The sequence below is a fragment of the Poromitra crassiceps genome (genome assembly GCF_964638095.1).
Source record: "Poromitra crassiceps genome assembly, contig: HAP1_SCAFFOLD_441, whole genome shotgun sequence".
Taxonomy (NCBI): domain Eukaryota; kingdom Metazoa; phylum Chordata; class Actinopteri; order Beryciformes; family Melamphaidae; genus Poromitra; species Poromitra crassiceps.
The window spans coordinates 105,217-118,654 of record NW_028151966.1 but is presented as its reverse complement, the minus strand read 5'-3'; the positions used below and the strand labels follow the sequence as shown (position 1 = coordinate 118,654).

The 13,438-nt window shown below is 42.3% G+C and overlaps 2 protein-coding genes across 2 annotated transcripts in view; both read right to left on the bottom strand.

Moving 5' to 3' along the window:
* The window catches only part of LOC310771223 (uncharacterized protein), a gene marked incomplete at its 5' end in the record, with an annotated part of 30,169 nt that extends 27,288 nt beyond the window's left edge, over positions 1-2,881 (bottom strand). The window contains one exon of the mRNA XM_083663880.1: positions 2,812-2,881. Within this exon, the coding sequence (XP_083520006.1) occupies positions 2,812-2,881 (70 nt within the window). The remainder of the gene's footprint in view (positions 1-2,811) is intronic.
* A 5,971-nt stretch (positions 2,882-8,852) lies between these two features.
* Positions 8,853-12,590, bottom strand: LOC310771221 (uncharacterized protein). The gene is made up of 6 exons (XM_083663878.1): positions 12,423-12,590; positions 12,086-12,295; positions 10,240-10,365; positions 9,958-10,122; positions 9,121-9,204; positions 8,853-8,970 (listed from the first exon to the last, which is right to left on the bottom strand). The coding sequence occupies exons 1-6, from the start codon at positions 12,561-12,563 to the stop codon at positions 8,944-8,946; spliced, it is 753 nt and encodes a 250-aa protein (XP_083520004.1). The 5' UTR covers positions 12,564-12,590; the 3' UTR covers positions 8,853-8,943.
* Positions 12,591-13,438: the final 848 nt, after the last annotated feature.

Sequence of the window (13,438 nt, the reverse complement as noted above, 5' to 3'; positions counted from 1 at the left end):
GTTTTTCAGTTTTTTTGTAGACCCTAATAATTTGGCATATGATTTTGATACTGATGGTTTGGTTTCATAGAAATCATTAATCATACAAGTCCAGCACTGCTGCTTTAAGCTTCAAAGACATTGTTAAAGTTCACAGCTAGAACCATGCATACTCATAGGAGTATATTGTATCCAAGGTTATTTGTCAATTTATTTTGACAAGAAATACAAATAACACTAAATAGCTACAAATATCACACAGATGAATAGAAAAAGTATAGCCTATACAAAGCATATATATATTACATGTAAGATAGGGACAAAAGGACAGTGAACTCGCAAATATATAAAAAATAGCCTACATCTAGCGGACACAAAAAGAATTTGATGGATTTCATGACTAGTCAATTGATAGGCCTACACCAACACTGGCTCAGTCTCAAACTGACAAAAACAATCTAAGGGAAAATGTGCAATTACAATACAATAAAAAAAAAAAATCTCAGCTTTCGTAGCTGTCACTGTGCGATCCAGATTGTGAATCAGAGTGCCTGCCAAGCACTCTGCCTGCAGATCGGGACAGGACTACAGTTGCTCAGGCTGGTGGGGGCCTGTAGCATCTAACTGGCCGACTGGGACCTCCTGTGTTAGCAAAGACACATTACAGGACTCGACCATCATCAGCACATCAACATGAACTCGCCAAGCACACCTCTCTTTTGATCAGGTCTGGTCTTCTGAAGGAACAAACAAAGTAGGCTACAAGTAGCCTACATAGGCTACTGGCAGCTCTCCTGACATCACATATGGCCATGAGCAGTAATTGCAGGTGAGGTGAGATCCAAACAGTGACATGTGACGTGAAGGTCTTTCTCTGCTCGCCCGCCCTGCAGCTCGCATACACAGCTCGGCTGCTACGCGGCCTCGCCAACAGTTCGGCTGCTGCGTGGCCTCGCCTGCTCTATTGGCATGTGCAGCCAACAATTCCTCTCCCTTTTACAAAAAAAACATCACAAGTGCTCGAGTGACTGATGATTTCACAATGCCTATGACATCATCAGTGATGTGATAAGATGATATCCACGATGACATCATGGTGATGGGACATCATCAGTGGGACAAAAATTGAAACAAACAGACAAAGCCCACTTGCTCCCTTTTATATGATGATGATATATAAACTTTTCCTGGCTGGATTCTTTGCATTATATAGAAATGCGTATAGTTAGGCTGTTTTTAACCAAATCGGAATATAACATCAGATGAAACTGTAATGATGGTCAACAGTTTCACCTGCTATACAAACACTGAACAATGCAGAAAGTAGTTTCAAGAACACAAACAGAAAGAACAGCACAGTTGAAAGTTGACTTATGTTCCACCATGGAACCACGATTGACGTCACTCACGTACGGCCACGCCCACCGCCGCCATGTTCTCGACATAGCGCTGCAGCTCTTAAGTGACAACCTATGTGAGAGCAGCATTTATAGGAAGCTAGCCGCCGTTAGCGTTACCTGTATCGTTCCTATTGTGTTCGGATGGTGACCTGCGTTACATGTGGCTGTAGTAATGACAGCAATAAAGTCCCCGTGGTTTGTTTCTATCTCTACCGTCCACAGACGTGAAGGGAGCGAGACGGAGGATATGTCAGCAGCACAGGAGAGGTGTGTGGATAGTTGGGAGAGACAGGTGAAACTTTCTGACAGCTCCTCACAGCAAAGTCTGTTCACCTCGTTTTTTCTTTTGTTTATTATTACAGGCATTAACGGCAGCATACAAACAACAACTCTGGGGTTTTTATTGCTGTCATCACTATCGCTATTTTGTAATGGAACAGAAACGACAATAAGGCCGTTACTATAGTTGTCAGCTGCAGGACGGTATGTCAACAATATGGCGCTGTGCTGTCCGGTGTTAGCGAATAAGGTCTATAGTCCCCCTACAATTGTTGCAATGTCGATATTGAGGTATTTTTGGTCAAAAAAGATTGTGATATTTGATTGTCGATATCGCCCAGCCTTAGTCTATCCATAATATCACTCATCTGAGATAGTCTATAACCTCACTAATCTGAGATATCTATCCATAATATCACTCATCTGAGATGGTCTATAACCTCACTAATCTGAGATATCTATCCATAATATCACTCATCTGAGATACAGTAGCCTATCCATAATGTCACTAATCTGAGTCTATCCATAATATCAATAATCTGAGATAGTCTATAACCTCACTAATCTGAGATTCCTATTCAGATCAGGTATAGATTAGTGAGATTATGGATAGGTAATACCTATATGAGAGTATATCCATAATCTCACTAATCTGAGATAGTCTACCCATAATCTCACTAATCTGAGATAGTCTACCCATAATCTCATTAATCTGAGATAGTCTACCCATAATCTCATTAATCCGAGATAGTCTACCCATAATCTCATTAATCTGAGATAGTCTACCCTGAGATAGTCTACCCATAATCTCATTAATCCGAGATAGTCTACCCATAATCTCATTAATCTGAGATAGTCTACCCATAATCTCATTAATCTGAGATAGTCTACCCATAATCTCATTAATCCGAGATAGTCTACCCATAATCTCATTAATCTGAGATAGTCTACCCATAATCTCATTAATCTGAGATAGTCTACCCATAATCTCACTAATCTGAGATAGTCTACCCATAATCTCATTAATCTGAGATAGTCTACCCATAATCTCATTAATCCGAGATACAATCTATCCATAATATCTCTAATCTGACACGCAGTTGATGACCCATAAACCCCTCAGTGTGTTGTGACAGCAGTGTGAGAGCCTCACCTCTCCTGTTCATGGGCCGAACACGAACAGCCACCTTGACATTGGCGTCGTCCAGACTGGGCTCCCCCATCCTGACTCCTTCAACAGAGAGGGAAGGTAGGTAGTAGTGCTGATCTCCCCGGGTCAACAGTCATCCAAAAGCCTGGAAACGTCGCCTTGCTAGCCGGGACAGTCGGCCAGCTAGCTCCGCTCAGTGCCGCCGCTCCTCCACAGACCATCCATTTCCACAATCAAACAAACAGCCTGGGGAAATCCTGCAGGAAGCCAGGCAGCCAGCCGCTGCTTCTTCTTCTTATCCTCTGCTCCTGCTCATCGTCCAGGCTAATCATGTATCTCCACAGAGGTGTGGGAGCTGGAGGGGAGAGGGTTTAGCTAGGTTAGATATGACATCAGCTGGTGGATTAGAATGAGCAAACACACATGCTATCTTGAGACAAAACACAAACGGGCTAGCCTGCTAATTTGCCTGGAAGAATGAGAGGGAGGCTAAAAGTGGAAAGGAGGAAAGGAGCATGTTTTCCTACCATATGACTACATTAACGTACCCAGACATTAACCAGCATTTAACCGACATACCGTGGTGGATTCATCCCAGAGGTGACATCGTTAACCGACACATACAAGCCAACGATTCCCCTCTTCTTCTTCTTCTTCTTCTGATGTTTAATGGCGGTTGGCAAACATAATTGTGTGCATTACCGCCACCTTCTGAATTGAACGTTTCACAGTACTGCAAAACGATGTCCAACCAAAGTGCTCCAAATCATAATATTGTCCATTCTGTCACCCAGACGCATTTGTCTGAGTTTTCTCAAATGATTCCCTCAGTATATTGTCTAAATCTTTCCCGTTTCGACAGCTGCTGAACGATTCCCCTCGTTTTTTTACTGCCGTTTTAGCTACCTACACTACAGCTTTCCAATGGAATCCGCTCTGTCCTCCTGCCTGTGGCGAGCTACAAGCAGCTACCGGCACCCACCCTTCCGGTTGGCAGATTTCGCCTTCAAAGTAAAAGCGCAAAAAGTTGTCCCTCAGAACTCAGAACCCAACTCGTACGATGCTCAATTTTCACTTGTATGATTGAGGCCAAAATTTGGGCTCAAAACAAGTCAGACAGAAATTGTTTGGGTCAGTAACGTTTCAGTTGTGTTTTCTGCTTAGTTGTGTTTTGTGTGGTCAAGGTTTTCTAATGAGCTAGTAGACGGGGAAGACGGAGACGGGATTGTCATAAATCTTTCAAAATGAATTACTCGTTTAAAAAACTATGTAACGTTAACCAAGGGTAACCAAGGCGTAGCCAAATGTAGGCTAGTTAGTGTATAACATATAGGCTACGTCTAATTTTCATCATTTATGTTTTCTTAATATTTTCATATTCCAAACCTTCTTTTTTATGTTGTCTTCTGTGTGCAGCTGCAACGACCACTAACCTGGTGTTTTCTCACTGACGGGGATCATCACCACGACCCGACTGAACGATCGAATAAAGCAAATCAAGTAACGGGTCAGGTTGGGCGGCTAGTCGTCAGCTGTCCGGTTTAGACTCAGCAAATTATCTACGTTAAAAGAATTTGCGTAAACAATAGCCATCATTCCTTTGGTTAAAACATGGAAAAATGTGTTACAGCTGTGTGCCATCTGCTTCTGTCCCCCAAAATCACGTGACACTTCCGCTACACTAGTGTAAAGCTATTGTACATTTATAACACGTAGCACTTCCTATTACAACTTTCAAAATTAAGCCACGTCAGAATCTGAATCAGCTTTATTGGCCAAGTAGGCCTATGTACAAACAATACAAGGAATTGGACTCTGGCTTGCTTTGCACTCATAGTACTCACACTCACATACACAAAAAATAAAGCTGTGCACAAGTTAAAAACAGGCAGGGCAAAAGGGTACAGTATTAGACCTCTGTAAAAATGTAGCCTACAGTAACTAGGCTCATAAAGTGTGGTGTAAAGTGTTTTAATTAGCTATAGAATACATATCAAGTCTGCAACATCAGAGAATCCAGTTCTTGTTTAAATTGAAAAAGAAACGATCAAGTAGCGAGGCTACTAGATATTGATTTCAGTGTGCAAGTATGCAGAGAGGTTGGCTCAGTAGGTTAACACATAGTTATTTGGCCCAAGCCTTGACGAGTGGCTTGTTTTGATAGTTTGATAGGAGGCAGACTACCGCAAAAAGCTGGTTGATACTGCCAGTGATGGTCAGAGGGTTAATTCTGGGGTGTCATTTTTCATCTAAATTGTAATCTGTTTCAGTTAGGAGATTCCATTGCACTACTAGAGGACGAGGTTAATATTAAATATAGATGTATAATATTGATCTTGATTATTCATATTTGACATCTGTACTGAAATTATGCAGTAGCCAACAGTGAGAGGTGGAGAGCAGGCCTGACTTTGGCTCCTTGTTTTGTGCTTCCATCTTGTGGTTTCTGTGGGAACTACAACATGAGCTAAAACATTTTTTACATTATTTTTACATTACCTGCCCATAATTCTTCTATGTAGAATTGTGTTGAATATTGTAAAGTAATTAAACTGTGCAAAGTTTTTATTTTCCAAAATGAATGAGCCCTAATGCATCTTAACTTAGTGTGTTCCATTCTGATCCTACTAATCATGCACTCCTCTTCCCTACTTCCCCCCCAGTGACCGACCCTCTCCGACTTATTGCTGGATCTGATACGAATGCCTTCCTTTGGTCTCCATCCCAGAACCTCTCTCTCTCTATATATATATATATATATACTCTCTCTCTCTATATATATATATACTGTATATATATACGGTATATATATAATATATATTTATATATATATATGCCTTATATATGCCTTATATAAGGCCTTATATATGCCATATATATATGCCTTATGCCTTACTTATATAGAGGCCATTATATTATATAGAAGCCTAACATGCTTTTTCTCTGATCAGATTGCAATCAGATTGTGTTTTATCACTTGAAATGCCAGGTGTAAACACCCCCAAAACGCATTGAAGAAGGATTGCAATCTGATCAGCCAAACCACCTCCGGAGGTGGTCAGGGATGCATTGTGTACACATTGAACACAAGTGTAAATGCAATGTGTCCTCTCAATCTATATACACCAACTTTATGCGGATTGAGAGGACAACCATTAAAATGCATGTTAACGCCAGGTGTAAATGGAATCAGGCTGAAGTGATAAAATACAATCTGATTGCAATCTGATGGCAGAAACCACATGTTAACGCCAGGTGTAAATGGCCTCATTGTTGTTGCCACCTCTAATTGATTTGCTTGTAACCCATCTTTGTCTAGATCAGGGCCGTAGATATAGACAGACAGTGCGGTTGCACTGGGGCCCGTGAGGTAGGGGGACCATAGAGATTTGACGGTAACAATAATGTGCTCTTTATCTGCTGGCTGGGGTATTTTATTGTGTTTTTGATTTGGGCCAGCTTAGGGGACATTGCAAAAACTCACTTCATATGACTGTCATTTCTTAGAAATTATGATCTCATTTGAGCTATATTGACTAATATTTATATTGACAGTTTCAACTTAACATAAACATTTTAAATGTCCCACAGCTTACTCCATGTTGCAGTGTTTGCTAGTACAATAACTGACATGATATAAGCGAGGTTCCAAACTTTTATAGCGACACAATTCTGTGAAAACGGTCTATAACATTCCCATAAGGACCCATTAGTTCAGTTTACTGTTCTTAGTGACCTCATTGTATTTTTTCAGTCATAGGAGTAAAAAAAAAAACAAAAAAAAACAAGGAAAATTGAAGGCAAAAAGTTAAGATTCAAATAACTTTATTAGTTCCAGAGGGATTAAGAGGGAACTGCATGAAACCACAATAACAAACAGATCTTTCTGCAGAGTCTGACCTTTACAGAGTGAAAATCCTTCTTTAATATGAATCTGGTGCAGACAGACAAACAGACCTTCTGCACCACCTCTCACATGGATTTGGAGGAATTATATACATATATACATTCTATATATACTAGGCATCTCGTGCGCCCAATTACTAGGCTCGCCCGCTGCGCGGCCTCGCCTGCCCTGCAGCTCGCATACACAGCTCAGCTGCTATGCGGCATCGCCAACAGCTCGGCTGCTGCATGGCATCACCTGCTCTATTGGCATGTGCAGCGAACAATTGCTCAGGGGCCGTTGCCTCTCCCTTTTATAAAGAAAACATCACAATTGCTCGAGTGACTGATGATTTCACAATGCCTATGACATCATCAGTGATGTGATAAGCTGATAATGATATCCACGATGACATCATCGTGATGGGACAAAAATAGAAGCAAACAGACAAAGCCCACTTGCTCCCTTTTATACTGTATGATGATATATAAACTTTTCCCGGCTGGATTCTTTGCATTATATATAAACTTTTCCTGGCTGCGTTGTATAGAAATGCGTATAGTTACGCTGTTTTGAACCAAATCGGAATAGAACATCAGATGAAACTGTAATTATGGTCAATAGTTTCACCTGCTATACAAACACTGAACAATGCAGAACGTAGTTTCAAGAACACAAACAGAATGAACAGCACAGTTAAAAGTTGACTTAATGTATGTTCCACCATGGAACCACATTGTATTCAGACAGATCTCCTCAGAGCCAGAAAAAAAAGAGTCAGACAAAAGTGTCAAGGCAACAGAACAGTTAGCAGTTCAATCTGCTTCCTCTGCTTTACTAACTAAACACATTTGAATATCAATTTCCTGTTGTTATTTTTCCCTTTTCTGCCTGTTTATAGTTTCCCAACTGTACTCAGCTGTTCACTCAGAAACAGGCTGACTGTGAGCCTAGCTACATCTAACTACCGTCATCAACAATCAACCACAGACCACAATTATATTAGTGTATATAAAACAAAAACTGAGTAATTAAGGGCTTTCTCCCTATGTGTCTTTTACCACAGACAGCAAAAATGGTTACTCTCCATTGTGGCTCTTTGTGTGATTCTTCACGTCTTTTACAACCAACACTTTTTTACCACAGACTGAGCAATTAACTGGTTTCTCGCCTGTGTGGACTCTCATGTGTGGCTTCAAATGTGATTTGTGACTAAATCTTTTACCACAGATTGCACAATTAACTGGTTTATCACCTGTGTGGACTGTCATGTGTCTCAGCAGATTGCTCCTGTAGTCAAATCTTTTATGACAAACTGAGCAACTAAAGCCTTTCTTCACCTGTGACTAAACCCGACTGAGGTTCAAGAGTTTCCGTCATAAATCATCAGTGTCTTCAGTCTCAGGTTCAGAAGAGTCTGAAGTCTTGCACTTTTTTCCGGCACTAGTTGGTTGTAAATGGATCTAACTTCATGGCTGGTTCTGATACTCCACAATCCTCTCCATCATCTTCTGTCTTCATCTGGTCAGTTGAGCTGCTACTGGCTAGAGTCTCTGCCTCTCTGTTCTCCTCAATTTGGCTTTGATGAAGCTGTGAGGACTGAGGCTTCTCTTAATCATCTTCAATATTCACAGTCAGTGACAGGAGTGAATGTGAACTGGGAGATATCAGCCTCCTCTGGCCCTTGAAGCTGATCTCTCTCCTGACTGGTCCAGAGGTCCTCCTTTTCCTCTTTAATGTGTGGGAGCTCTGGGTCCTCCCGAAGCTGCTCTCCCTCCTCGGTCCTTATCTTTAATGTGTGGGGGCTCTGGCTCCTCCCGAAGCTGCTCTCCCTCCTCTGTCCTTATCTTTAATGTGTGGGGGCTCTGGCTCCTCCTGAAGCTGCTCTCCCTCCTCGGTCCTTATCTTTAATGTGTGGGGGCTCTGGCTCCTCCTGAAGCTGCTCTCCCTCCTCGGTCCTTATCTTTAATGTGTGGGGGCTCTGGCTCCTCCTGAAGCTGCTCTCCCTCCTCGGTCCTTATCTTTAATGTGTGGGGGCTCTGGCTCCTCCTGAAGCTGCTCTCCCTCCTCGGTCCTTATCTTCAATGTGTGGGGGCTCTGGCTCCTCCTGAAGCTGCTCTCCCTCCTCAGTCCTTATCTTCAATGTGTGGGGGCTCTGGCTCCTCCTGAAGCTGCTCTCCCTCCTCGGTCCTTATCTTTAATGTGTGGGGGCTCTGGCTCCTCCTGAAGCTGCTCTCCCTCCTCTGTCCTTATGCGAAGAGCTCCCTTTTTGCAACCTGAGAGAACCACAAATAGTGCAATCGTGAGAGGCATTATATGCAGGGCTGTTTTCAAGACAATGTACTGTGTGTGTGTGTGTGTGTGTGTGTGTGTGTGTGTGTGTGTGTGTGTGTGTGTGTGTGTGTGCGTACGTGCAAGAGACTCACTCGACTCAAGACGGGGTGAGGTTGAGAGCTGGAAGGTCTTCTTGAAGTGAGGGGGCGGGGGGAACAGCTGGTCTTCACCTTCTTCTGTCAGATTGAGACAGGGAGACAAAATTACCAACATTATAGCAAGCATCTAAAATACAAGAGATAAAACTGCATCTCTGATCAAATTGCTCCTTCTAATTGTGTATATTCTATATTAGGCATGTGTGATTGCATGCATTTAGTGTTCACACAGTGTGTGTGCAAGTCTCTAACTAAGCACAGACTCCACGGGGTAGCTGTCCCTTGTATTTCTATATTAACCCATTGATACCTGATGCAGCATTTGTGTGTGTATCCCTTTAAGACCGCGAATGGCGTGACGCGGTTCGCGGTCTTAAAGGGATACACACACAAATGAGGGATATACACGCAAATGCTGCATCAGGCATCAATGGGTTAAATCTTTTCAATTAATGTTTTTTTATTTCCTGATTTTCCCCGCAATTGTACTTTGCCAATTCCCCCTGCTGCCCTGGTCGCTGCCCCACCCTCTCTGCCGATCTGGGGAGAGCCGTAGACACGCACACGCGCTTCCTCCGATACATGTGTGGTCGCCAGCCGATTCTTTTCACCCGACAGCGGGGAGCTTCACCGGCAGGACCTAGCACGTGGGACGATCGCGCTATTTCCACCAGTTCCCTTCTGCCCCCCGAACAGGCGCCCTGACCGACCAGAGGAGGCGCTAGCGTGTATATCTTGTATTTCTATGATTAAATCTCTCAGTGAGTGTGAAACAATGAATGGTTAATGGCTCAGAGTGTGTCCCTCAAACATGTGCGTGCTGCTGGTCACCTTGTGAGCGCTCCCTGGCAGGCCTGGTGTCTTGGCCGTGCTGCTGGTGACTCTGGCAGACTTCCTGGCTGCTTCAGCTGCCACCTGAGCACTGTGCCTTTTGCTCAGGCCTTTCTTGGGGGTGCTCGAAGAGAAGGGACGAGCAAAACAGCTGAAGACCCTTTTCTGTCAGATTGAGACAGGGAGACAAATTGCCAACATTATAGCAACCAGCACTATTTAGTGCAAAATGTAAGAAATATTCATCATTCCCAACAACAATAATACAAAAAGCAAACCAACCTTGGGTTGAGTCCGACTGTCGTGCAGCTGCTCAGGCATCATGGACGCAGAGAGGACTGCCCCGGACGAGCTGCCAGGAGGGTCGAGCTCGTCTTTGTAGTCAAAGACTTGAGGGAAGAGGCAAGACTGGAGGAAGATACAGACAGGGATTTAGTGAGATTGGTGGGCGAGGAATGAAGGGGACAGAGTGTGTGTCTTGACTAGGGTTGCACGGTATACCGGTACTACAACAGTACCGCGATACCCTGACGTTAAAAAGGATACTATACCACGTTAATTTAGTACCGGTACTTTTAAAAATGACATGAGTTGCGTTGCATCCATGTGCCACCGTCTGTTTCTCCACCGGAGTCTGTGTGCTGCAGCTTTGCTCTGTCTGTTTCAACTCCCTGTGGGCGTGCCAAGTCCGCCCTCCCCTGTCTCACTGACACTCCACTCTCCACTCCTCTGTTCAGCCGATCGGGTGGACATGCAGTGTTGCCAACTTGGCGACTTTGTCGATATATTTAGCTACTTTTCAGACCCACGTGGCGACTTTATTTCTCAAAGGCAACTAGCGACAAATCTGGCGACTTTTTCTGACCATGGGAAGCAACGTTAATGTGTTGAATCTCTACGGATTTTGCCTGCTGGCTTTTCTCCCTCTCTCTCTCTCTCGTTCGCTCTGCCTGTCTGACACACACAGCGCTTCGCCTTCACTGCAGCCTCTATCCTACCTGAGAGCAGCAGGATAGGGTTTGCTTGTCATTTCTAACAGCGTATGTTGAATCTGGCCCACACGGGCGGAGTCAGCACTTAATATTACAACCATACAGTCAGATTACAACGGCTATGCCGAAGCATGCACGGACATCAAAGCTGTCCGTCTGTAAAACGATGTTTACACAGGCAAAAGGGAGACAACACGTCCACTTGACTTGCCAAAGCATCTCTCCAACAGACGATCCGACTAGTACAAAGTGTCACAGTTTAGCGAATGTGATAACGTCAAGTCAAGCGAGTGTGATTTATTTTGTGACAAGCAAACGTTTTTCAGTTCGTTTGACGAGGCAATTAAAGGCAATGCGCCTAACCTCTGCCAAGGGGGTAGGCTATATGACGGTGTTTAAGAGTGATATGAGGTTGCAAACTGTATAACGTTAACTGTCAAATAACTCACATACACTAAGTATAAGGAACATCAGATTACTGCATATTACCATGTAAAAGCTTTAATAACACTGAGAATTATTTATTTATTTAGAATAATCCATGATTAATGTTATACTAATTGTCAAAAACTCACCTAGCCTACATGTATGAACAAACAAGAAAACACTTGACACCACATAGGCTACCACATACATTTTATTGTGGAAATAAATAAAGATACATGAGATTAACTGTAAATCTGGCACTTAATGATGAAGCTCAAACTCAGATTACACTAAAGTAGACTGAACAGACATTATTCTATTCTGCGCTCTACTGAACACATTTCCTCATTTTCTATTGAGTCAAATGAGATGCCAGCAGAATCAGTTGAGGCAGCCTTCCCCAGCTATCTTTGAACACCACATAAAGTATGATGAAGACTCAAAACATGAATTTTAACTCCCATGTTCTTCTGTCGTCCATTATTACACGACTTTTCCTGTTGTTTTAGCTTTTTGCCGTGGTATCGTTTAAGTATCGAGTATCGCAATATTTAGGCAGGTATCGGTATCGAAGTCATAATTTTGGTATCGTGACAACCCTAGTCTTGACACACAATCTATCTTGTTTTACTTCAAAATCAACTCTTTAAGTTGGAGATATGCACAAGTGTGTGTTGTGTTCAGTGGAGACTGTGTGAGATCTCACTCACCTCTGCCTCGTAGTACTCGTCCATCAACAGGTCCTCTTTAAGCAGGAACGACACCTCCGCCTTCAGATAGTGAGAGATGCCGTCCGTCTGGAGCTCCTTCAGGTCAGTGAGTTCCTGGTGATAGGCCAGCTGTTGATCTTTGGCCTTCAGGGAGCTTACTAGACCTTTCAGCTGCTTCTTCAAATCAAGGACCTGATTTTCCATGACGTTCTGTTTAGACAATTCGTGGAAAGAGGATTGTGCATTCAACATTTAAGTTAACAGATACGCACAAGAGAGAAATGTAAAACTTCAAAGTGTGTTGTGTTCATTGGTGACTGTGTGAGATCACACTCACCTCTGCCTCCTGGTAGCCTTGCTGTGCTTCAATCAGCTCCTGGTCTTTAGCAGAGAGGCTTTCCTTCATGAGCTTCATGGAGCTTGATGCAGTGTTCAGCACCTGCTCTTTAGCAGAGATGCTCTCCTTCATGAGCTTCATGGAGCTTGATGCAGTGTTCAGCTCATTCTTCAGATCTATTGCTTCCTTCTCAATCACTTCCTGTTTTAGACAGTTTGTGGAAAGAGGAATTGTGCAGTGGTTAAAAATTAGATTTGCGTAAAGGGAAAATCCACCTCAAATCATATACTTCTTAAATTATATATATTTAATATGAACATCCAACATTGTAACAGTATATATGTCAAAATAATAAAAAATAATCACAAATGATTAGGGGTGTCACGATACACTCAGTTCACGATACGATACGTATCACGATACTGGGTTCACGATAACGATACGATACGATACGATTTTAACAATATTTTTTTAAACTTGAATAATGACAATATATGACTGGAAAAGTAGTATTTTATTTGAAATGCACAAATACAAAACATGCTGTTGTGGGAAATTGTTATTACAATAACAACTAGAAAAAACATGAGATTGGAGATAAGGCTTATCTTGAAATAGAATGAGTTACACCGTCACTTAGATTTACTTTGAACTAAAAGGTTTCTCAGCAGTATAAATTCTCATTATGCATCTTCAGTTTTTCTTCAAACTCAAACAACAAGACTTTTCTTAGTCTATTTTTTATGCATCTTCAGTTTTTCCTGTCAAGTAAACAGTTTTGCCAGAAACTCAATTGAATGGTTTCTCTCCTGTATAACTTATCATGTGTCTCTTCAGAGACTTGTTCAACTGAACTACTTTCCACACATTGAACTTCAACAAACAAAGACGTTTCTTTGTCTACTTTTGGAAAAAAAAAAAAAAAAAAAAAAAAAAAAAAAAAAAAAAAAAAAAAAAAAATCACGATATGAGATTTCATCTCAACGATACATATCGTGACGTTTTACTATCGCGAA

What these genes read in the sequence shown, in the direction of transcription:
- LOC310771221 (XM_083663878.1), bottom strand. Translation starts at nt 12,563, where the DNA reads ATGAAGCTCATGAAGGAGAGCATCTCTGCTAAAGAGCAGGTGCTGAAC. An exon ending in ACAGTCGGACTCAACCCAAG is followed by an intron (nt 10,123 to 10,239) that starts GTTGGTTTGCTT and finishes TCAATCTGACAG; the next exon opens with AAAAGGGTCTTCAGCTGTTT. An exon ending in CTCACCCCGTCTTGAGTCGA is followed by an intron (nt 8,971 to 9,120) that starts GTGAGTCTCTTG and finishes TGGTTCTCTCAG; the next exon opens with GTTGCAAAAAGGGAGCTCTT.